This window comes from Pieris brassicae, chromosome 9, assembly GCF_905147105.1.
Source record: "Pieris brassicae chromosome 9, ilPieBrab1.1, whole genome shotgun sequence".
Taxonomy (NCBI): Eukaryota; Metazoa; Arthropoda; class Insecta; order Lepidoptera; family Pieridae; genus Pieris; species Pieris brassicae.
The window spans coordinates 18,119,573-18,143,996 of NC_059673.1; the positions used below are offsets into that span (position 1 = coordinate 18,119,573).

At 34.4% G+C, this 24,424-nt stretch overlaps 1 protein-coding gene across 5 annotated transcripts in view; it reads left to right on the forward strand.

Annotated features, from left to right (window-relative positions):
- The first annotated feature begins 221 nt into the window (after positions 1 to 221).
- LOC123713929 (transcription factor RFX3) overlaps positions 222 to 24,424 on the forward strand; it is a 31,735-nt gene continuing 7,532 nt past the window's right edge. The window contains exons 1-10 of one of the 5 annotated variants that reach the window (XM_045667815.1): positions 222 to 512; positions 2,466 to 2,554; positions 3,657 to 3,752; positions 5,813 to 5,900; positions 6,583 to 6,636; positions 10,533 to 10,614; positions 17,219 to 17,433; positions 20,561 to 20,808; positions 21,584 to 21,744; positions 24,027 to 24,267. In XM_045667815.1, coding sequence (XP_045523771.1) covers positions 2,525 to 2,554; positions 3,657 to 3,752; positions 5,813 to 5,900; positions 6,583 to 6,636; positions 10,533 to 10,614; positions 17,219 to 17,433; positions 20,561 to 20,808; positions 21,584 to 21,744; positions 24,027 to 24,267 — 1,215 coding nt within the window. In that variant the 5' untranslated portion in view covers positions 222 to 512; positions 2,466 to 2,524. Of the gene's footprint in view, positions 513 to 2,465; positions 2,555 to 3,656; positions 3,753 to 5,812; positions 5,901 to 6,582; positions 6,637 to 10,517; positions 10,615 to 17,218; positions 17,434 to 20,560; positions 20,809 to 21,583; positions 21,745 to 24,026; positions 24,268 to 24,424 lie in introns of all 5 variants that reach the window. The other 4 variants (XM_045667816.1, XM_045667817.1, XM_045667819.1 and 1 more) reach the window with 4 other exon arrangements.

Below are 24,424 nucleotides of genomic sequence, written 5' to 3' on the forward strand. Positions count from 1 at the left end.
ATAAAGTAAATAATAACTATTTTGCACTTAATAAACCATTCGACTGTGATGTAATTTACTATTTCGATGAGAAGGGAAGTAAAGGTAAGCAGATTAGTCATACATTAGATATGTTATTTAGACATTTTGAATAATAAACATAGATATTTAATTAATTAAAAACAAGACAACAAACTCGTACGTTTTTGTAAGTATTACAAAGGCGGGAAAAATTGAATTCTGAAGTCTGGATCAATAGTTTTGGTAGACGTTTGAAGCAAATTTACACAAGCGCCATCTCTTAGCATGCAATAACTGATATTTTTTCAATTTTCCTTGTGATATATCCGTCCGTAGCCTAGGAAACGGGTGTAGCTACAACAACATACCTTGTGTTACATAAAAAGTTGATATTCCACTAATTTTCTGTTAAATGTAAATTAATTATTCTTTAAAAAAACGACAGTCAACGCTCGTTTATAAAAACCTCTTTCTCGGTGGCAAATATATTGGCATAATAGTATGGCTGGCAGGTTGGTTTTCTTTACAATAATTAAGATATACATTTTTTTAAACAATTATATTATTCGTATGCTTATGTAAGTAATGTGGTTGTTAGAATGCACTATCCCCAAAAAGCAAAGAGATTACATATTATCATCGCTATCGGAATAGAGGGGTGATATAGTACCTGGCACCGACCGTTCTTATCACGCACACATCGAATAAAATAATTTCAATGGGGCGTCACATCAGTGATAATTAAGCATAGTTTAATTCTAACCAATATAGTCCAATACTGCTGGTGTAAAATAAATTAACCTATTATACAAATGGCAATTTGCAATTCCAATCATAAATAATTGATAGTATATAGAATTATTAAACATATAAGCTAATGAAATATTACAGGTACTCAATAACATTTAAACAATAAAATCAACATATGTATAGTTAGCCATGCATGTAGAACAGAGACAGGTGGTGTCACTGAAGCATAACACACCTGCACAACCCCACCATCACCGCGGTACACTAATCAGCAATGCAGTAACATAGGAACTGTTGTTTGATCAATATTGTTAAAATCTAGCTTGCAATGTACACTTGTGTATAACATTATCGTGTTGAAGATGTCTGAAATGGGTCTGGAGAATGTGTTTTATCTTGAAAGTGAGTTGATTTACCTGTGTAAAGGTGCGGAGGGATGTTGTTGCTTGGAAACACTCCTCGGATACTGGGCTCTTAGCCGGAGACAGATCAATAACATCTCCATCCGACAGGATGGTGTTATGCAAAACATCTGCCTGTATATTTTTAACTGCTTTATTTTGAAAGTGTGAATGTTCTTATAACATTATATGACTTAAAAATTATTTGCAAGCTGTATGCTGATTTAAGTAATTTTATGACTTGCTTTATTTGTTTGCTTGAATTTTAACCACTCCTTTTTTAAACTTCTATATATACTTTTTTCTGTAGTATTCTTATTTATATTGTCTATGTAAGTTTAATACAATTCAGGTGTATTTTATAGAGGGTTGTAATCCCCAATTAATTAGTTTTGCTCTTAAGGGTATGTTGTCAATTACCATCTCTCAAATTACACATTATTAAAAGGCAAAAACTATTCATATATTGCTACTAATTGTAATGAAGAATACACATAATTTAATTTGAATGCCTATGAATTAAAAAAAAACTACAATTGAGTGTATATAAATTTCACATTTAAAAATGTTATTAATCACGATCTTGTCTTTAGAAAACTTATTTCTCATATAATGTAATTTCCAAATAGTGTAGGAATTAGTACTAAATTTCAAATTTTGGGTAATTATAAATTTTCCCATTCATATAACGTTCGACGGCTTTTGAAGCTATTTGTGTTCCTCTAGACCTTAGCACCATAATTGAAAACATTTGTATAGTGTCAGATGGCATGTTACTATAACATATGTTTGAGATTTTTCATGCCTAATAAGTTTACACACGTAAATAAAGCTTTATCGCATACTCAAGCTACCGTCTGTATAGGAGTTTTATCTATACGCAGTATGGGTTCTACATTCATGTGTATTTCGGAATTATTGAACTTGTTTTCCTATATTAAACTAGCTTGTGCAGCAAATTACGCAAAACATTACAAAGTAACCAGTAGTTAGGAATCTCAGCTGAGGAGAAAGAAAAGGTCTAACTGGATGACGGATAGTGTATGTGACTAAAGGTTTAATTGTGACAAATCACTATCGAACGAAAAGCGCTTGCGTCATTTGTTTTACGTTCTCACCCCCTTGATATAATTCTTTATATATTAATGTTCAAGGAAATGGTTTAATAAGACGCAAAAGTCCAATTGGAATTTAAAACAAAAGACGGATCTTTTCACGTGCCTGTTTGAACAACGTAATGCTCTATCGTCATTTGTTTAAGGCTGCCCAAGGTGGTAAATTATTTTAGCGATACATTGAAGCTGTGATTTGCAGGTTTTGACTGCGCGGGCGACGAGGTGCTTGTGGAGTCTTCGCCGCCCGCCTCTCCCGTCATGGCGGCACAGCTGGCACAACCCACACAGGTTACTTTTCATACAAATTATTTGGAATATATATTTTTAACAGTTCTTTGGTGAGTAGTGATACATGTTCTTCTGTCACACTACGCTCCAATCTATAATTATCTTGTCTGCATTATCAATGTTTTTTTAAGGGACTATATATATGGTACATGCTGGTAATGTGATCAATATTCAGATTTCGAAAACTATTTATCTATTATATTTTTCTGTAACACTTGCCCCCGCGGGTATGTCGTGTTGTGTATTGTGTTAGATTTAAAACTGCAAATGAATCACGATAATTTTTGATCAGTTCCACATCATTTAGTATGAAAGTTAGGGATATAATGTGGAGGTAATATTTGTACAGTAGCGATATCTCTTATCTTATTAGGTCTGTCTTAATATTATTTTAACGACGGTATTTTACAGTGACTGGAATGTATTGTTTTTTTTAACACTTATACTTCATTTGTTTTGCATTTGTATAAGATTTGAGTTCTATTATATTTTCTATGTCACTATGGTTAAATCAACACATTCTTTCTTAATTTGTATACATGTGATAATTAATAAACTAAGTAATTTAGAACTTTACACTTAAACCCTTGAGTGGGTTTAACAAAGTTAATGTGATGGTCTTTGAAAAAAAAATATTCGAAAATCTTTTGTAGTTAAATTTAGGGCTTGAAATTAATGAATAGCTATAATATATAAACTCTACAGCCGGAATAGTTTTACTTTTAATTACAAGGTATTTATTTATAAGTAATCATACAGCTACAAATATCCATGATAAATGAAAACACTTAGACATTATACAAAAAATATATGAAACAGAGACCTTAAATCAATTAGGTACATTAGGAGATTGAAAAAACGGAAATTATCGTTAACAAACGACAACTTAATATTTTTAAAGAGTCAGAGTCTTCCCGCTTCTTAAAATATTTCCAGACATCCTCCTTGGTAAGGTGGAAAATGTCAACATGTACGTAATTTGTATTAGTATATCTATTTCCAAAGCGCTATTCAAACTTCCGGACTTGATATTGTTTTACTGGTTTTTATTGTCTTGATCCGAACTATTTTAAGATGCGGCCTATTCCAACAATATTTCCAGGGCACCAGCAGTAGTACATCGCCGAGTGCCGTCCGGGAATTAATTGTGATACCAGAGATTAGCCACGGGATTAATTTGCAACATGCAATACAACAGGTAACATATGTATAGGGCTTGGTATCATGTTAATCCTGTAACATCCATAGACTATCAAAAGCAATACTCGAATTTGAGTTTCTGAGATTCTACCTAACATATTGCGTTATACTGTATCTATGTATGTACACGGGCAGAGGATAATGCGATGCTCAACTCTAAGATGTTCAGCTGTGTGGATTCATCTTTGTATGAGCTATTGTAGAAATGGATAATATCGGAAAATGTTCTTTGGTAAAATTCAGGAGCGAGAACATCCAATAAGTTTTTGACATTCGGGAGTCAATTCTCATCTCTAAATGTTTAAATTATAAGCTTATTTAATGGTCTTTCATCAATATGCCTTCCTGGATAAATGGGCAGTAAGCTTAAGTAATTGAGAATTACCTAGTCCAGCCATAAGTTCGGTTACAAATGCTAATACAATTTTTATATAAATTTATACCTACATATTTGTTAGTTTCAGCCAAAAATATAACAATATTCTATTCGAAATGACCACCTTTGACTTTTATACAGGCCTTTCATCTTTTAGCCACAAATTTATGGATTAACGCACTGTTTCCAAAGGAAATTTTGGTACTGCCTGCTCCAAAGGTTTTTTAAGAGACTCAATGTCGTGCCGTTTCGTGCAGGCCATGTTCTCTAAAACTGACGATAATTTTAAGTCTAAAGGGTTGAAGTCTGTGCTAAATGAGGGCCAGTCTTATTTAGTCCGGAACGTTGGTTTCAAGCTAGGCTTAAGTAGTTCGGCCTTGTGATCAGGTGCAGAATCCTGCTGGAAAGTCCACGGTATATTTTTATAAAGTGTATTGCTGTGAGGTTTCATAACAATCATTCAAGATTGTATCTCGATACACTTTGGCTGAAGATTTCACTTCTTTTTCACAACAATTTAGTTTTGTTACTCCTTGATAAGACACGCCTCAAACCATCACTGACGCAAGATGTTGCCAACGTTGTACCTTTCCGACAACTTGAGCAGATTCTTCAGAACGTGAAGAAGTGTTCTTTAATCGTGATTTTTTTTAATCAGTAAAGTGGATATTTTTTGTTCTTTTCACGGCATTTTGATCCATCCACTCTCTTTAATTGTAAAGATTGATTTGGGGCATGTCCTGTATATGGACAATAAGCACAGAGCTTCAGGTCTTGTTATATAATACGCGACATAGTCCTAGAGTCTTCATTTCTTGCGATAAGATTTTTTGCTTCCTAATAGAGTTTCGAGGAATTCTGGTTTTAACAGCATCACCAGCCTTTGTAGATCTAACAGCACGCGGCCGCCCCGATCTTTTCTGGTCTTTTACAGACGAAGTATTGCTGTGTCTGTTGATAGTACGATATACGAATATACGGCTGATACCAAGCTTTTCAAGTGTCTGGCATATGACCGACGTCTCACTACCCACTTTGCACTGTGCAAGGCGATCGATCACTACAATCCTATTTTCTTTAACACCCCATTTCATTTTGTAATTTGATTTTGTACACGAAAAAATATGTGAAATGGCGCAAAATCGAAAGCACTTTTTTAAATAATATACCCGTTCCAAATTTAAAATAATTAAACAGTTAAAAAAAAAAGTTTTTTGTAACAGTATTTATGGCCAGACTGAAACAAAACATTGATTATTATCTATTATAATATAATATATATTATTATACATCGTGTTTTAATTAACGAAATTGATATACAATTGTTAATTAGGTTAATCAGGAGTAATCAGATTGTTGCGTCTACAAGTTAATATAATAGTGATAACACTTACATAACAATAACACACTGAGCAGGAGAAAAATAAAATTACATAAAAACATCAAAGGATCTTAATGGGCGGTCTTACCGCTAAGAGCAGTTTCTTTCAGACAATTATATATTTGGTACCGTATATTTCTGATACTTCAAAATCATTCATTTTCATTTATCCTGTTTGTTTTGAATTACTTAAATATATCGTGTCGAGGTCGCAAATACTTGAAAATACACGACATCCCGGCGAATTCAGGTCAAAAGTTTATATTTAATTCAAATTTTGATGTTTTTAAATATTTTTCAGGTGTCCACGTCAGGTGTGGAAGTGAATGGTGACAGTTCGGGACATTCGAGCCCCAATAACGAGACGCAACACACTTATATCGTAGCGAGTGAGTTTTTTTTTAAATTGAGATATATGTATGTATGTTTAAATCTGTGTTTTGAATTTATATAGGCACCGCATTGTATCAGTTTCTTTTAAGTTCGTTATGTAGTTTGTATTCATTATATTATTTGAATTGGTAATGCTATATACGATAGTAACTCGGTACTAGTCTTTGAATAATTGTATGAACTGATGGTGGTGTATTTGGGAGCAAATTTGGGTACAAAAAGTTTGATATTATTCGGGATTGCTCGTTACCGGAATTTTGGTTAAATGCAAAATTCGACAAATAAATAGGCTTATAATAATATTACAAAAAAATATACGTAGTTGACATACAGATACCAGTCCGCACACAATAAATATTCCTGTGTTTTGGTTGATATGATACTCTTCGGTACATATGAGAACAAAGAAAAAGTGTTCGATTGTCAGTTTTTTGACAGAATTAACTTCGATATGTTTTAAATAACATAAAAATTTGCAAATATGTTTATCAAGGGCGAATCCAGTTTACTTCGAGGGCATCATACAAAGGGATTAATATAATTTATTGTCTAGTAGTGACTGATGATACAGAATCATGGTCTGGAGGTCATGACCTAACTGGATCCGCCCTAGACTTTTATATCTGAGTGGCATGGTGTTTCGCTTATTACATTTGCACTTTATTGTGTGGTGCACAGACAATGTGAAAGAGGAGCCCAGTGAAGACTTCAGCGGTGAAAGCAACGATGAATGCAAGTGTTTTTTTATTTTATTTTTGGGATGGTTTGCTTTGCTTATTATACTTTATATTTGAACGTGCTAACTTATGTTTTAACTAACCACTATATACCAGCAATGTGTAATTAAAAATACCTCGATAATTATTACGCCGTAATGAAATACATTTTAGGAAAACAAACTTTTGAAACGTACAAAGATAAATATTATAATATTAATAATTTATTAGATTATTAGTGGACTGGAACATATACAATTATATTATATTTTTGATTCTGATGGATTTCAAAATTTCTAATTTCATGAACTCGAAAAACCGCTTTTCTTAACAAGATCTTGTTGTAGGCGTATCATACCACGCTTGTTAACAACCTCAAGGATTTTACGTTTCAATTATTATTTTTATATTGATAAAGCCTTCATTTTCTAAAAAATGTTAGATATAAATAATTATAGATAGATATAGTATAGAAACCTGTCATGATAGGCCTTCTCCAACTTCTTCCAAAGTTCCATTGGATTTGCCATGTGTCTGCCAGCTGCTCCTGGACGTCTATTATCATTCTCAAATTACACAAATACATCAGAAACAGTTTCAACGAAAAACTTCAAGATATATGTGACCATTGTGTCATTTGTGTCAAGTGGCTGACGTAAATTAAAAAAAAAAAACACTTTCATTTTCGAGTTATTTTACTTCAAAACGCTTTTAAAACCGTGTTTCATGCCGATAACACTTTTCAAACTATGAAATAATTGTCACCAATATTATGTTGCCGTATAAAAAAACACACATTTTTTTTAACACAAATAATAATATATCAAAAGAAATTTGCAATGTTTTCCGTTGTTATGACCTGCGTAAGAGTCCAAACAGAAGTCGTATCAAACAACCCTCGACATTAAGTATCTGATTATCCTGTCAAACTGATACCTATGATATCTGTGTTGTAAATTCACACAAATGTAACTATTATAGCGAGCACCGTAGAGCGTTTTATGCCGTGCTATAGTAATTGGGGTGTTTCAATAAAATCCTTCATAATAGATAATTTGCCCCCTCGGATTATTTACCTGAGCGAGCGCATTGTTAATCGAACCTGCTGCACTTTGATGTGATGCGGACCAGTCCTTTTATGTAGGATGATAATTTTGTGCGAATTTGGCACGTGTCATACTATTGAGTTTCGTAATATAATGCTTGTAAGAAATAAAAATTGGAATACGCCTGAGACTAGAGAATATAAATTAATATTTGGTACTATATAATTTTTTAAACAAGACAACAAATATATACTTAAACTAACGAATTCGGTAATATATATGTTTGTATATATTACCGAATTCGTTAGTTTAAGATGTTGTTGAAAGTTCAATCCCCGGGACTAATGGACTTTGATTCTATGCCCGCATTTAACATTCGCTCGAACCGTGAAGGAAAACATCGTGAGGAAATCGGCTTGTCTTAGACCCAAAAAGCGGGCAGGCACAGGAGGCAGATTAGATTGGCATCTTCATGAAACAGATTAATGTATAATAACATATAATAACGGATGATAAAAAAAAACCTTTTATATATATACTTAGATAAGATAAACGCGATCTTATTTAAAATTTTGTGTTTTTAGTTATAAAGTATGAGAGGATGGTAAATTGATTTCAAATTTACATTTACTACCAGTTCGCAAGTCTAGGGCGTAGACCGGGCAAGATCTAGACGGTATCTCAAAGTATATACGCTTAATTATTGTTTTTTTTTTTAATTTGTACCTACAATGTCCTTGTTACAAAAAGTATCTATTGCAAAAAACACCCTGTATTAAAAAGGCATCATTTAATGTATCAATTACTTGTATTAATTGGGGTGTCTATTCACCCTTTGGCAAAAAATCAACCTGTTAAAATGTAAAACTATAGACCATAGATATACAGTAGGTAACAGTGGGCGTGGACAGGTAGGGTGTGAGACGGCGTCGGGTGGGAGTGAGATAGACGCATCCTCTTAATACGGTGCTCCATGGGAAGCTGTACTATAAAATATTTTAAAAGAGTTTCATAATATCCAAAAATGCACTAAAAAGTAGGAAATAACAATGTTTCTATCGAAGTCGTTTATAATTAAAAAATGTCATACATTTTTCTGAGTGATACATTGACAAATTATTTATCGCATTGAGAGTGAAATTTGGTATGCGTTTAGACTTTAGCAGCTTCAGTGTAAGAAAAACACTTGTTGAACGGATTGAAGCTATGTATTATTATTAAAAACTTATCATTATTTACATAATTCTAAATATTTTTTTTCCGACGTTTCGCGTGCTTTTCTGCGTGCATGGTCACGGCTTCAGTGTACTCTCGCTGACGTCGTGGATTCGAACACCAATATACTGTCTATCTCTGAATTTAACACTCGCTCGAACGGTGACCTAAAAATTCGACGCCATGTCTCAGGCTCATTTGATGATGATGATATTAATTTATCCCTAATGGGAGAGGTAAAGGACCAGTTTTAGTCCACACAGACAGGTCTGGTTTTTGGTAATAATTGGAGAATTTTGGTGGTTTTAAAGGCCGAAGCCACGTCTAGATTGTTTCTTGATCGTAAGGCCGAAGCCATGTCTTGTCTTATCGTTGTCATGTCTTATTATTATCGGTCATAAGGCCTAAGCCACTTCTTCGATGTTTTGAAGTTTTGAAGTCAATCAGGCTGATTTGTATAGATGTGACATTAAACATCCCCTATAAGCCGCAGAGAATTTAAAATATTAAAATTTACCTCCATCACTCTATCCTGAGGTCGCAACGCTCAATAAAAACGTACTAGATATATAAATCTGAGCTCCTAGAAGGTTGTATGTTTATAATCTTGTACGAGCATTGAATATCATTAATTTTTATAATACACACTTCTAATGAGTTCGAATCTTATATAAATACAATAGATAAAGAGTAAACTCGTTAAAATACCGTCATAATAATAACACCTGTCGTAAATTCTCGAGAACGGTTCGATTTTTAAATTATCGCTTCGATATGACACGACCCTATGCATGTGGGTGGAAACTTTCTCTCTCGGTCTGGGAAGCTGTCGAGCTGAGTTGCCTGGGAGACCTCTGCGAGTATGGAGGTGCGTTACCGAGCATACTACCCCTGTGAGTACCGTCGTCAAGGCTTCATATTACGTGAACTTGAACTAGCCTTTGTCTCTTATACGTCTTAGTTAATTACCGCCGTCAATAGATTTTAATTTTTAACCTATGGTTTCACGCGTGTTTGTTAGTCTGTGTTTTATACGCGTTTGGGCGAAGTATTTACGAATAACATTTTTCTATTACTAACTGCTTTATAAATGTTTTAATTATAAGCTAAAAAATCAATTTTAATGGTTGCGAAAGGAAAAATAATTGTAATATTTTTGTTATCGCTTACATATGTCAGGTTTATCTAATACCTTATAATTAATTTACATATAAATGCCTGAACTAATTATATATTTTAATAACATTTTATTACTTACATAACTATTAATATGTTTTTATGGACTCTGTTAAAAATTAACCCCAATATATTGTACTATAATCCTCAGACAGCTAAACAATGTTTTTAATTTTGCGTGATCTAGAACCTTCTCGTACGAACCAAACCTGGATATAAAAAAATTCTAAGTGCGTATTTGTTGCCATGGTTACCATTTCTAATGGCCATGGTAACCATGGCAACAAGATAGGTGCTCGTAATAAGTCTAAGAATAAATCAATATTTCTTATTTATTCCGCTTATTGTGCGAATTTCCTCGAAGGCTTTAAGGCACTCGAAAGAATAATAAAAATCTTGGTTTTATTAAAATGTTCGTAAACACTTGGGACTCAAGAAGTGCTGTTAGTAACGTGAGCAGGTATGTCTGTTGCAGGCGAAGGTGGCAATGGCGTAAACTATCAGGTGCAATATGTGGAGCCGCAGGAGATATACACACAGGGATCGCAGCCTCATATGTAACTATATATTTTTATTATAACATTATTTTTTATTAGCCACACTAATCCATGATACATCCTAGGTTCGATCCCCGGCTGTGCACCACAGTTCTTTATGCGTATTTTACATTCGCTCGAACGATGAAGGAAAGGTTTGCCTTAGAATCAAAGAGTCGACGGCGTATCAGTCAGGAGGCTCACCTACTTGCCTATTAGACTGACAAATGATGAAACAGATACATGAATTTTGAGGCCCAGACCTAAAAATGTTGTAGCGCCACTGATTTAATAGGATTTTAGGGCTATGGGGGACTTGTATGTGTCCCGTTTTTGCCATACGTTTATCAGTTCGCGCTAAGATTTATATTTTATTTTAATCTCGTAAAATATATCGAATTTCGATGCTCCTGATGCTTAGCGGTAGTTTTTTCTCTGAAATTGTTAAATAATACATATAAATGCAAGCGGATCATAGTTTAAGGCTTTTACCATGTGGAACCACAGAACTGGTTCCGAACCAATTCGACTTAAGGGCCTTCAAAGCTCGTACCAATTCTTCAAAACGGGCAACGCATTTGATCCTTCTGGTACTGTGTTCATAGGCGGTGGCATCACTTAACGTCAGAGCCTGCTGCCCATTTGCCCCTGTTCTTAGAAATTGTCATATATACTTTTATGGTTTGCTCTAATGATAACGTCAGAGCCTGCTGCCCATTTGCCCCTGTTCTTAGAAATTGTCATATATACTTTTATGGTTTGCTCTAATGATAACGTCAGAGCCTGCTGCCCATTTGCCCCTGTTCTTAGAAATTGTCATATATACTTTTATGGTTTGGTCTAATGATTGAATATCGTAACGATCACGTGTAAAATGTGTTTCTTTGTTTTGGCTTAGTGCTTTTGATAATCGCTCATTTAATAGGGAATTAGAAAATTCGCTTTTTTCTAACTATTCCAACGGAAGACTAAAAATACATAAATAGAGGTATATACTTAGGTATTACGATAATTTCCTATTGCATGTAAGCATTTGAAACCGCGACCCTATTTTTAGAGTTTTGTAATGACACCTTCATCACCTCACACTTAAAAATGCTTTAACAAACTGACATTTGACTTGACGATGACAGGAAAAAACACGGGAAAATAACTGGAAAAATTATTCGAACAAATACTGAGTTTGTTTTTAAAATTATGTAGCTAAACTTGTTATGTTTAATGAACTTAATTTCTCATTTCAAATACGCGTTTTAACTTATTATTAATTATTTTACTGAATAATATAATTGAAATCATGGTATACATTTGAAAACCAATAATAGTGTTGTAACAATAGGTGCGTGACAAATGCATATACAAATAATTCTTCATCTTGTTCAGAGGGGGGGAGGGAAACTGACGCATCTTGTACCCGACCTTCCCCAGCTCTAAAAAGGTCCATTTCACATCATTCAGTGGGTATGCACAGAAGCGTAACACGTTCCACATAACTCTCTAACACGAGGCACAGGATTTTCGTGATGCATTTTTCCAGGACAAAATCTAATAACTGGCAGTCCATTTATTAGCAAAATAAATAATTCCAGCACATACCTCAACGTTCTCTTGTAGACGATTTAGGCTCTCGAAGTATAGGGCTAAACCTGCGCTCACTTTGATTAGTGATTAGTAGATAACAAATATGGCCAGCGACTGATTAGTTGGCTGCGTAGTAACGTGATTAGAAGCGTGTTTTTTTTTAGCCACGCCCCTATCCTCTCACTCGCTGCGTACGTCAAAGCATATGACTTGAGTGTTGAGCGTTCGGACGCTGTGTTGTAAAATATGAATGCCTCTACAATCGTAAAGAACCTGGCTACAACATAGGGGAGCCCTAAATGCGGCACTTATATGTATAAGTAAGAATATACCGTGGTATAAGAAAAAACACTTTTTGAACGGGTTAAAGCAATGTATTATTATTAAAAGCTTATAATTATTTACATAATTCTAAATTTTAATTTTTTTTCCGACGTTTCGCGTGCTTTTCGGCGTGCGTGGTCACGGTGACTGAAGGCAAAAGGTGTTGAATGTCAAAAGTATCACAGCTGTAGAGAATGTTGTTTTATCAGCAAATAATTATAATCCGTTCAAAAAGTGTTTTTCTTAATGCGTAAAAGCTATTTTAACAACAGACAATACTATACCGTGGTTAGTTAGTAATTAAGCTTATACTAAAATAAGAACCTTTAAGTCTACATATTCGCAAGAGGACTTTGTTTCCAACTACTAACTGACGTGAGACTTATCTTAAATTATTGTGATTTGTGTCTTTTTTTTAATGTATCATCTTTTTAGTTTAGTTTTTTTGTTGTTGTTCCTGTTTAGTTTTTGTCTTAACAACTGTGTATAACACGTATTTTTGCACTACTTGCCCATCTTATGTAATTTAATAAATTTTTATTTATTTTTTTCTTTACACACAGTGGTTGCCTGGAAGAGATCGCTCGTAAGCGATAAGGCCGCCAGTCCTTTTGATTTAATAATGTTAAATTTTTTTTTATTTTCTGTAGTGTAACGAAGTGTTAATAAATAAATGAATAATAAAATTAAACAGAGTACAAAATCTTGCTGATCGACAGCTATCGACTACTGAATTTACATTCAATACAATTTACATTCATTTGATATAAATATTACTTTAGTTAAAAAACCTAAGGGGGCAAATGTATTTATAAATTTGTCATGACATCACGCGTTTTACGTTTTTAAATAACTTGCTTTTGTCCACGAAGTCTCAGTAGGTTTGATTTACCTTGAACATGTTTCAATTGAGAATTGCGCAACACATTTTCGGTCCTATACATTAGCAGGGCTTCTACCTGTAATGTGAAATATACAGGAGCTAAGGATTAATAAACATGGGCGTAAAATAAACTTAGGCGGAAACAATGTTGGAGTCCGCCTACTGCAAGTTCTACGACATTTTAGATTGGTTTGTGTTTTTTTTTTGGAGTTTACTCCTTAAGAAACGATTTGAGTTATAAGGCCCGGTACGGAAATTTTATGAGGAGTAAAATCAAGTGTAACACGAAAAGTTGAGGCGTTACGTAGAAAGAGACAAACATATATATCTGTAGGATTGAACGTGTGAAATGATTCCATCTCATTCTCTCTCTAAACACAATTATTATTGTTATTATTATTTTTAATTACAGATATATGTTTGTTTCTCTTATCAATTTAGCAGATGCGTTCATTTACCCTTTTTTTCTATTCGATATATATCATAATTACCGTTCGTAAGGAGTAAACTCCAATCGTACGTCGTAGCTGACACACACACACATTTTTTAATACATGTGTCTTTACTACGACATCATGGAACATTACGATCTAGCCTAACTTAAGACTAATAAGTAATTTAGGTCTAACCTAATTTACTTAAAAGGATTGTTATCATAAGTAAGTGTCCAATGACCCTACTTATAGTCTCTATTATAGGGAAGACACTCTGTTCTTGTGTTGAATTTTTTTTTCATTCACTGTTTGATTTTTATATGACGTTTTAGGTGCAATTTTAAATCGTTTGAATGGTTTAATTGTTATAAATTTACAGTTTATATGTCACTGGCCTTAGTATATATATATGTGTGTTAATGATTTAATTATGTTCGACGTCCTTGTGGATAGAAAGACTGTGTACAGTTTGTGTTTCCACCACATCAACTTCCTTTATATTAAGAACACTTATACAATAAATAAATAAAATAAATAAATTTATGTTTTGAGATTGGTTTATATGAGACAAAATTATTACGTAACTAAACATTGAAAGAGAAAGTGCCCTAGGATTCCACGTATCGTGGGTCGACGCATGAACTGAGGCTATTTATCTGTCTCGCTCGCACTTAAGGTGTTATAGAGATGTAGTGATGTGCGTAAGGATTGTAGACGTCATATCGATAACGGGATAGATACGATCGATATGCTAAATTATCATCGTATTTTTAGCCATAATGTTTCGCTATCTGTAAATAGAAGTTTTTAATTTATAAGTTAAATGTCAGCTTTTAATTTCTTCGAAACACGTTAGAAAATAAATTCGCAATTGTGCGTATTGAGTCAGTAATGTAATGAGTGTAGTATCAAAACATTTTGTATTTATGGAAAATCAACAATCCTTACTCGTAATGACCAATTCGTGCACATTCCTACTGTCAGTGACATTTATTGCCAGACGTCTCAGTTTAAAATGTGTCGAATTAGTCTCTTCCATTTGACATATAAACTGTACTTGACGTAATAATTTCTACATAACACTTTAACAACAACAACAACTTTTTCTCGTGTCCCTTTTACTTGAAACTGTCGTAAAGTTAAAACTATTGCCATGAAAAAGCAATACGTTCGGTTTCAGTATAGGACAGGTTGAGAAGATTTTGTCAAAGATTATTAGTGAATGTTTTCAAAATGATGATAGAGAAAAAGCGTTGCGTGAAACAAATGCATTTGTTTTATGTATATATGTATATATATGACTTGGTACGTTCTTTTCTTAAAGGAGCCTAAGTCGACCCTAAGTAGTTTATATGTAGGTTTGCGTTAAGTTGAGTTTAGATGTACAAACCTAACCTTGCTCAATTATCAAACCAATTTTCCCACATTAATTGAAATGCCATTAATCCGTTAACGCGTGTAAACAGTGTGAATATAAACATACAAAGACATGGAGTGATCATATACTGGTACATGGTCATCTCTTGGAGTGTTTTCCTTAGTTATAATTAATTTACAAATAAGTTTCATATCTGCCTTGTGTACTTTGTACGCACGCACCTTTTTTATTATTATAATAATTTATTTTTGTAAGTATGTTTCGTCACTTGCTTGTAAAAGTCCATTCGAAAAATGGAAATGATTTTTCGACCTCTACAGAATTAAAATACAATAAAACCATACGATCTCCACGTAGAATTTTAATTCGTTCAATTTTTGTTTTCATCTCCTTGCAAAATTGAGGATTTTCATCAATATCAAGTAAAACATTAATAATAATAATAATATTCTGTATTTATTTCTCTCGTAAAAAATACATAAACACGTTACAGTTATTTATTATTGTAAATAAATAATTGTCTTTCTTTTATTGAGGGAAATGCTTGTTTGTGTTGCTAAGAGTACCTGTGTCCATCAGGCCTCCACCACTTCGGATCGACAGAAGGTCTTAAAAAGTAGAGAAAATTTATGTTGAATAAACAATTATTATTATGTTAGTTTGCAACATAAGCAAAATATATATAAGGGAACCACATGGGGTATGTGTATGTGTTGAGTGTGGGTATATGTAAAGATTGCGACTTAGAATTTTTTCACTGTACATATTATACAGGGTGGCAAAAAGCCGCAACTAGGGGTTTGATGGGGTCATCACCTGCAAAAAACTGTTCTACAGCAGATCCTTACACTCGACCCCTGCAGAGTTTATTTTGCGATTTCGTAAGAAAATTGACTTTTTTTTACTAATTCTTATTAAGATTCGAAAAAATCTACAGCCTGTATCTTTGTCAATCGTTCATTTTAACTGTATAGGTAAAATAAATGATTGAAAAAAAGAAATGATTTATGTCAAAGAAAGACATGAAAAAGTTTTTATCGAGTAATTTATGTGAAGCCACAACACTGTTTTAACTCGCCCTCAAACTGAGCGTTGAACGGGATCTAGACTAATAACATTCCTTATATAATAATTCCTATAACAATCTGGTAAACTTCAAGTAATTTGTTTTATTCTTTTCGGTAATTCATTATATATTATTATTCAGGCCAATGGCTCTGAATGATGTTCTTCAATCTGGACGTAGGTGGAGTCAGCTAGTTTTTACGAGGTTTTGAGAGGTTTCGACACATTACATGTTTCCAGTATATGTATTCGCAAATTCAACGCGATTAATAATTGCAAAATTGGTGTTACTACCGTCGTCCGACATTATAACACGGTCAGTGCGCACGTCCGGCGCAGGCGACGTTCGAAACTCAAGTGACTAAAGAATTCACTTACTGCCACGAAACAGTCGCGCCACTGACATTTTATAGATCACACAGACTAGGTATTGTCAATTGTCAACGTTGACAGCCTACCTTACCACACCGCATTCTACGACTAACTTCAGAGTGGCGGGAATTTTAAAATATTCATTCTCCGACATATATACCGATATATACATATGCTAGGTAGAGAGGGTATGGTTCCGAATAAAGTGAGGCTTGTATGTTATCAGTGTTTCTTATGTTAACTAAAATTCTCAAAAGTTTTTTTTAATTGTAAATATGGCATTGGCATCTCATGGCTCAACCATAGGTATGCATATGCGGTTACCAACCCTGTTTTCATAATCTGTGGATATCTTAACTTCGCAGTGCATATTAATCTAATCGTATTTCCAGATTTTTTTTATAGACCAGGTAGCAAACGGGCAGGAGGCTCAACCTGATGTTAAGTGATATGGCCCATGGACACTCTGAATGCCAGAGAACAATAGCAAAGTTCGCGAGTGCGTTGCCGGCCTTTTAATAATTATATGCAAGTCTATTTCTAATATATATTGAAAAGTGGAGAATACATCATTTAATTGTCCCTTAGGGAGACACTTCGAGCGTATCCAGTGTTCGGAGTGGCGAATGTCGAGACAGTGGGCGAAGGGAGCGCTGATAATGAATGGGCTGGCGAGTTCTCTTTCACGGACAGCGCGGGGACCTCAGGCTCGAGCAATGAGCAGCCCGCGTCTCCTGCCCCACCTGCTCGAATGCCGCCCGCCACTGTGCAGTGGCTGCTCGATCACTACGAGACGGCTGAAGGTAAGGGCAAGTAAAAAATCTAGTCATTGGAAAGATTTTTTTTTCATTTGTAAGTAATTTAACAAATTCTCAGGCGTTGACTTATATATACTTGTCATTATCCATGATTATTTTTTCAAACCAACAATTTCGTTAGAATTGCACTTGAAATAATGTTATTGAGTTTGATTTTTAATTCTGTGACCAAACGTACAAGGGAGAGGTGTCATCGACAAAATTTGTTGCAGACTTATATCTAGTATTGTCTTTTGTTAAAATAGCTTTTACACATTAAGAAAAACACTTTTGAACGGCTTAAAGCTATGTATGTACACTTAAGACTTATATCTGTAAAATGTCAGGAAAGCGTCAGTTAGATTTTTTTTTTGAAATTTTCTTTCCAGGAGGTAGCAAAAATATCTCAAATTTTCCGCTGGTAAATCCGGAATTATTAGGTTATTACGTCACTATTTGACAGTATGAAAAAGTGTTATTGAGAGCAATCAGTAATACCTTAATAATCATTAATATATCAAAAAAGTTTTTATATGTCAATCACGTGACACAAAACGTTCACAGATTAGTCGAAAAAACAGTGTTGTTGTTTTTTTGAGTTTAATCCTGATTTTGAATTATAATATGTGTTATTTGAGAATGATAACTTTTTTCGTGTTTACGTTATCGTGGTACGTCAAGACGCGACGCCATCTTGTCTTAAAGCGTTTGGGCGGGTTTTTGAAATGATGAATGTTGAATTTGACATTTTAAACATGAATATAACTATTTGTATAGGTTCTGTAGTCACCAATACATTATTATATGGATTTTAGAATCTTGTCAGATAGCCCATTGTATAAGATAATCTAACAAGGAATTTAATAGAAATAATTTATTACCAGTGAAAAAGTAAGTTTCAATTATAGAAAGAATAATTTGCCTTTAAATTGTTAATTGCCAAACAATTTTATTTTGGAAATGCCTCGAAATACATTCGACTCTCGACAATTTGACACTCGTTAATTTGAATCTCTCGATAATTTGTAAAAAAATTTCCGGTCTCTTGAATAAAATCAACGGTAATTTGTCCGCTCGGTAATTTGAAGTTGAAGGATTAGTATCTTGCTCCCAGCATGCGATAATTTGAAGTCCAGGCTTTCCCTACTCTCCATAAGTTGAAAGGTTTATCATGCACAGACCCGTCAATTGTTAAATATTCTTCGGACAACGATAGACTGAAGTCGCCCACTCAAAAACAGATTACGGACTTTTTTCTAAGTAAATATTTGTGAGTTGTTATTTTGAACTCTTGGTAAGTTGAGGTTTATATCTGGTCCCTGGCCCGTTTAATCTCCAATAATTACGAAAGTAGATTAATTATATACAATTTTCTTTCTTGTTATCCTAACTTCCTTCACCATTGATCGGAACCCCTTAACTTAAAGGCCTCATCCAACTTGGCCATGGCTTTCTCTCCTGCTAACGCTTCTATTTATTCTACTCTATGTATCTTTTCTTGGGGTGCCCTCTTCTTCCCCTTGGTCCTTCCAATATAGTTCTCTTTTAATTTTATCCAAAAAAATTATCTATCATATAGATAAATATTTGTGAATTGTTAATACATTTAGAAATAATATATCACGAATTTGATGAAACTCTTATTTACTTGAGTCGTGGTTTAACGTTTAGTAATTTTATATTATCTCTGGTAGAAGTTTCTAATTATCGAGACTAGTATTACACTACAAATAAATACAGCCAGGTGTTTGGTGGCTTCGTTGTTCAAATAAATGTAACGCTTTGTCTGAAGCTAAGCTAATAAATAACATAAAATTGTAACTTAATTCATCTATGGGTTCTTAAATCTAACAGACACATATTGCGTATAAAGTATATAAGTGTAGTCGAGCAATTTGTGTATTACTACCAAACCGGAATTATTTCAAATTATTGGCTACAAGTGTAAGGTTGTCATTTGGTTTGCCCGTCAATCTAAATCTAAACTAAATACATACCTTGGGTGAGAATTTAAAACAAAGGACGAAACTTTCGGTACGCATTGACGCATATTGATACGTCATAGCGTCCGTTTGACGCACTGCTTTTGAATAAAGTGATTGTTATTTGTCTTATAGAATAATTTGTGTTGATAAATTGATGACAACGAGTAGTGTTGGCCTGGCTTCAGTGCGGGTGTGTTAACCTTGAGGTCGTAGGTTTTATCTCCAACAATGCTTCAATGGACTTTCTATGTGTGCATTTAACATTCGCTCGAACGATGAAAGAAAACTTCGTGAGAAAACCGGTATGCCTTAGAATCGGAAATCGACGGCGTGTGTCAGGCACAGGAGGCTGATCTCCTACTCGCCTATTTGATTGACAAATTGTCATGACACAGATACAGAAATCTGAGGCCTAGACCTAAAAAGGTTGTAGTTGTAACTTTTTTATCAACTTTGTGTGCCCGTCGGTACTTGACTTTCGATCTAAACCCTAAAAGATTTGACCTTGAATCAATGCATGGTCATGGATTACAAAAGTCCTCATCCACTACAGTATACGGCTGACTAGAAACAAATATTCTTTTACACCCTTTCACGTTTGTGCACACCGTTGAATGGTCCTGTTAACAGATTGTATTGGATTTTCAATAAAACTGATAAAAATCGATGGACATTCTCAGCAACTCCATGGAGACCTTTCGCCGAGTCGTTTTAGCAACCTTGCTGTGTTATTTACTATTATTATTTATTCCTACATAATTATGTATCTACGTATACATTGTATTTCGAGCTACTTGATTGTGAGGATGTTGCATGGATCTGTTTAGCATTTCTTAGTTCTCCTGTCATTTTCACACGTGTAAATCCTTTCTATAAAATATTTTTATAATTAGTATCTCATTGCCTGAAGTATTTATTATCCTGTATAATTATTGGTAACTCGACGTATTCCCGTTAGAATATGATAGGGATATAGATATATATATTTAACTATTCTTATAATTAACCATACAAAAGTGTATAACTTTTGAGTTGATGTTTTTTTTTCAGAAATGGAACATGAAACATTTATTTAAGAAGAATACTTATAATTAATTTTCGGTCGTTTCATTTATTATCTGTATTTTTACTAAATAATTTTGTCTTAGGCGTATCACTGCCCCGTTCGACACTTTACGCACATTACTTACGGCATTGTACCACACATCGCCTCGAGCCAGTGAACGCCGCGTCGTTCGGCAAACTTATACGTTCGGTGTTTGTTGGGCTGCGTACGCGTAGACTGGGAACCCGTGGGAATTCGAAGTACCATTATTATGGGATACGGGCTAAGCCCACTGCGCCGAGGGACTCGCCCACGTTCCCCAATAAGTTGGATATGGATGAGCAGCACGAGGTATACTTTGCATATTTATTAATATATGAATTTCTTAAGTAATTTAATATCATAAAAATGTACGACTCTTTTTTGGCATTGCACATTAAATATGACATGTGGGTAGAAACAAAATAAATTATAGACCAAAGGTAGTTAAAAAATATATTTTCATATCCGACGCTTCATGTGTGTTCCTCCATTACATTTTTAAATAAATAAATGTGTTACAAATGTTAGTGTTGGAATTGTATGTTATTAAAAGAAGAGGCATATGACTAGATTCGATTTTTATTAAATTCCACAGACAATAATAAATTTTAACTTTAAACACTATTACTAGATGGCGCTACACACTTTGTTTTAGAAATCAAATGCTTATAATGATATATAATATCGAGCACGTCGACAACTACTTTTTTTTAAACTGTAGTTTAGTAAAGTTTTTGGCACCCATTTAAGAATTTGTTAGTATTACGCAAATAAAATAGGTTGCTTCACTTAAGGCCAACATATTTTTTTAAATACATAATTAAACTTGTGTGTTGAGGTCTGTATATTCCTTATGTACTTCTATGTGCTAAATAATTAAGTTTTGAAATAATGTACTGTGTTTGATAATTTTACGCGACGTCAGCCTATTAATTTTCTTTTCTTATTATTATTCTATATAACAGGGAGCCAGTTATTTATTTATACTATTTACAAGTTATGTTATAGATATTAGTTTATTTATAATATATTAATCAATAATATGTATATGACAATTGAATTTGTATAACTCTTTGTAATTTAGGATGTGCGTCGTGAGGAGCAAGGCCCGGTGGGCATAAGTGGCTCAGCTCACCGCCAGTACTTGGGCGCTGTGATCCCACCGGACCCACCAGATATCTTCATCGACGATCTGCCTGATGATGTGCCGCTCAATGCTGCACAGCTTTTGCAGATTCATCATCGGTAAGTTTGCTGTTTATTTTTAACCAAAATTGAATTGAACCCACTTATGTTTTTAAGAGTATAGAAAATTTGTGTACGTAACTCGAACGTACACGACGTCCGAGGCCCGTATAACTTAGTATTAGGAGCTGTCAAACCAATGTTCAGCGTGACATATTTGACAGCGCTTAGGGCGAGATTGTGACTTGAGATGCAAATTAGGTGCATATTACCTAAAACTGTTTATGAACATTATCTTATGGTATTGTCTTTTGTTAACATAGCTTTTACACATTGAAAGAAAACAATTTCTTTAACCGGATTAAAGCTATTTGTATTAATATAAACTTATAATTATTTACATAATTTTTGAAATTTTTGATTTGAAATTTTTACAAATAGCTTTAATCCGTTCAAAAATTGTTTTTTTTCAACATTATCTTAGTTTAACTTGGCTTCACGAATGTCAGTTCAATCCAGACTTTATACAATGCGTTAGTCAGACGCCACTTGGAGTGCATTGCAATGTTGTGGGCTTCATATGATAGAGATAGTACAAAATAAATTCACTCGCTACCTCTACAAGAGACTGTATGGAATGTCTCCCTCGTAGTAGGGGATCTCAAGGGAGGATTTTGGGATTTACTACAGCGTGGCTGATTTATGTACAGGGGGATACCTTGTACCCGGTTAAGTACCTCTACAAAATGTGAGCCCCATATATATGGCCGCCCGTCTATATAAAGGATTAGATTAGAAAAAAAATAATCATCAGAATTTGCCAGAATTGACATTCTCGAGCGTGGCTGAATTTCTTTTTATTTTGAAGGAAATAATTCAAGGATGACGAATAATATTGTTACGAAGACGGGTCGACTGCAATGTTTCTAGATTTTTCCACTAGTTAGAGAACTTTCCAGCAGGCTGTAATTTGATTTCTGCCCGTTTCAGGAGAGGGTCAATCACATATTAGAAAATTGTAATTTCCATAATGTTACCCTAGTTTTCAGGAAGCTGAAACCTTTTTTCAGTCGGTTTCAGAACATGTGTAGTAGAGTAGTGCAGTTTTCAGAAGACCCGTTTTCAGGACTAGGTTATACCCCTTTGATGAAGGAATATTCTAGACCAAACTTTCTAGGTGTGAGACAAGGACGAAATAATACGAGAGAGAGAGAAAGAGAAGATCAGAACTTTCTCGAAACTAGACTGAGCACTCTAGAACGCCGTACGACAAGGACGGAGCAACGTGCGAAAGAGACAAAGAGTGCGGACGTTCTAGAATTGTGCAATAGCTACTCAGAGCTCTCCAATATTGGTTAGAATTATTCCCAGGGATATATAAGCGAGCCGAAACGCGACTAGTCAACCTTTAGTTTTGAATGCGATAACAAGAGCGAAACACCGAAGCGATAAAGTGCGAATAAAGTGAATATAAGTGATAAAGTACAGTGTGAAGTGTGCATAAGTGATTGTTTTTGTGTGTATTATTAGTGCATTTCTGCAATTAATTTGTGCCCATAAATTCCTCGTTGATTTTTCAAGAAATAAACCCTTGAAGAAATCTACGGCATTTTCTATCCGATCCCCTAGCTCGTAACAATATATTATCTGATGTTTTCCACAAGCCGAAGGTACAAAAAATCCTCGAAATAGTTTAATACGTGCAACTGCATGATGCCTATATTCCGCTCTCCGCGTTTGTTTGTTTTGTGTAGTTCTGTCACAATAGTATTAACTGACACACACTTCTTAAGAAAAATCTTTATATTAAGAATCGAGACGAATAAGTATAACGACGTGGCTGTGTTGATAATATTAAAAAGAGTGATTCAATGAATAGAAAATGAGGATTGACATTTGACAGCGGTCAAAAGTTTGTGACTTTAGTCACAATCCAGATGACCAGGGGGTTTTGGGGGCTTACGTGGTACATTATTTAAAGAAATATTTTTCTATAATATTTTTCGCACTCTACAATTTATATTAAGCTAACGCCACCAACAAACTAAGCCAAATATAAACTGAAATATCAGCATTTAAGAAAAGCTAAGAGTGGGACATGGCCCAAAAAGGTTTGGGAAACGCTGTCTTTATTTCAGGTGTTTTTCATTCATATTTAGGAGTTTTCGAAGTTGGTCCTAGGGGGAATATATTATAGGAGTTGGCATAGGTATTGGGTCTAAATCCGATGTTTTTGACAGAGCTCTAGTAAGAGTTCTTTATTACTCAATGTTAGATACGTGTTCTCGATAATGTGATAAATACGTGTATGAATCCGTTAAAACAGCCTCTTGTTCGTACAGAGAGCATGGCATAGAGTTCCTAGAAGCCGTTGCGGCTTTGGACACGTCTGCCGTAGAGCGCGCTCGTCGCAATTTCTGGAAGCGTCCGCCGGGCGAACTATGCCGACGTGCTCTATACAAATTGACCGCGCGACGTGATGTCGCCGTGTGGCTGAGGAAGGCCGAGTTGCAGTTGTACCAGAGAGCTGTGGATCTGCTGTTGCCTGATGTGTTGCGGCCTATACCGTCGCAGTTGACTCAGGTGGGTACAGTTTCAGTTTGTTGATAAATTCTTACATACATTTTTCTAAGATTGTATAGTTTTATTTAAACTTCAGTTAGAACGACCAAGACCAGATTAATTATAATCGAAATATCATTCAATCAACTGTACTGTGCGTAGGCGAGCGCTCCCCAGT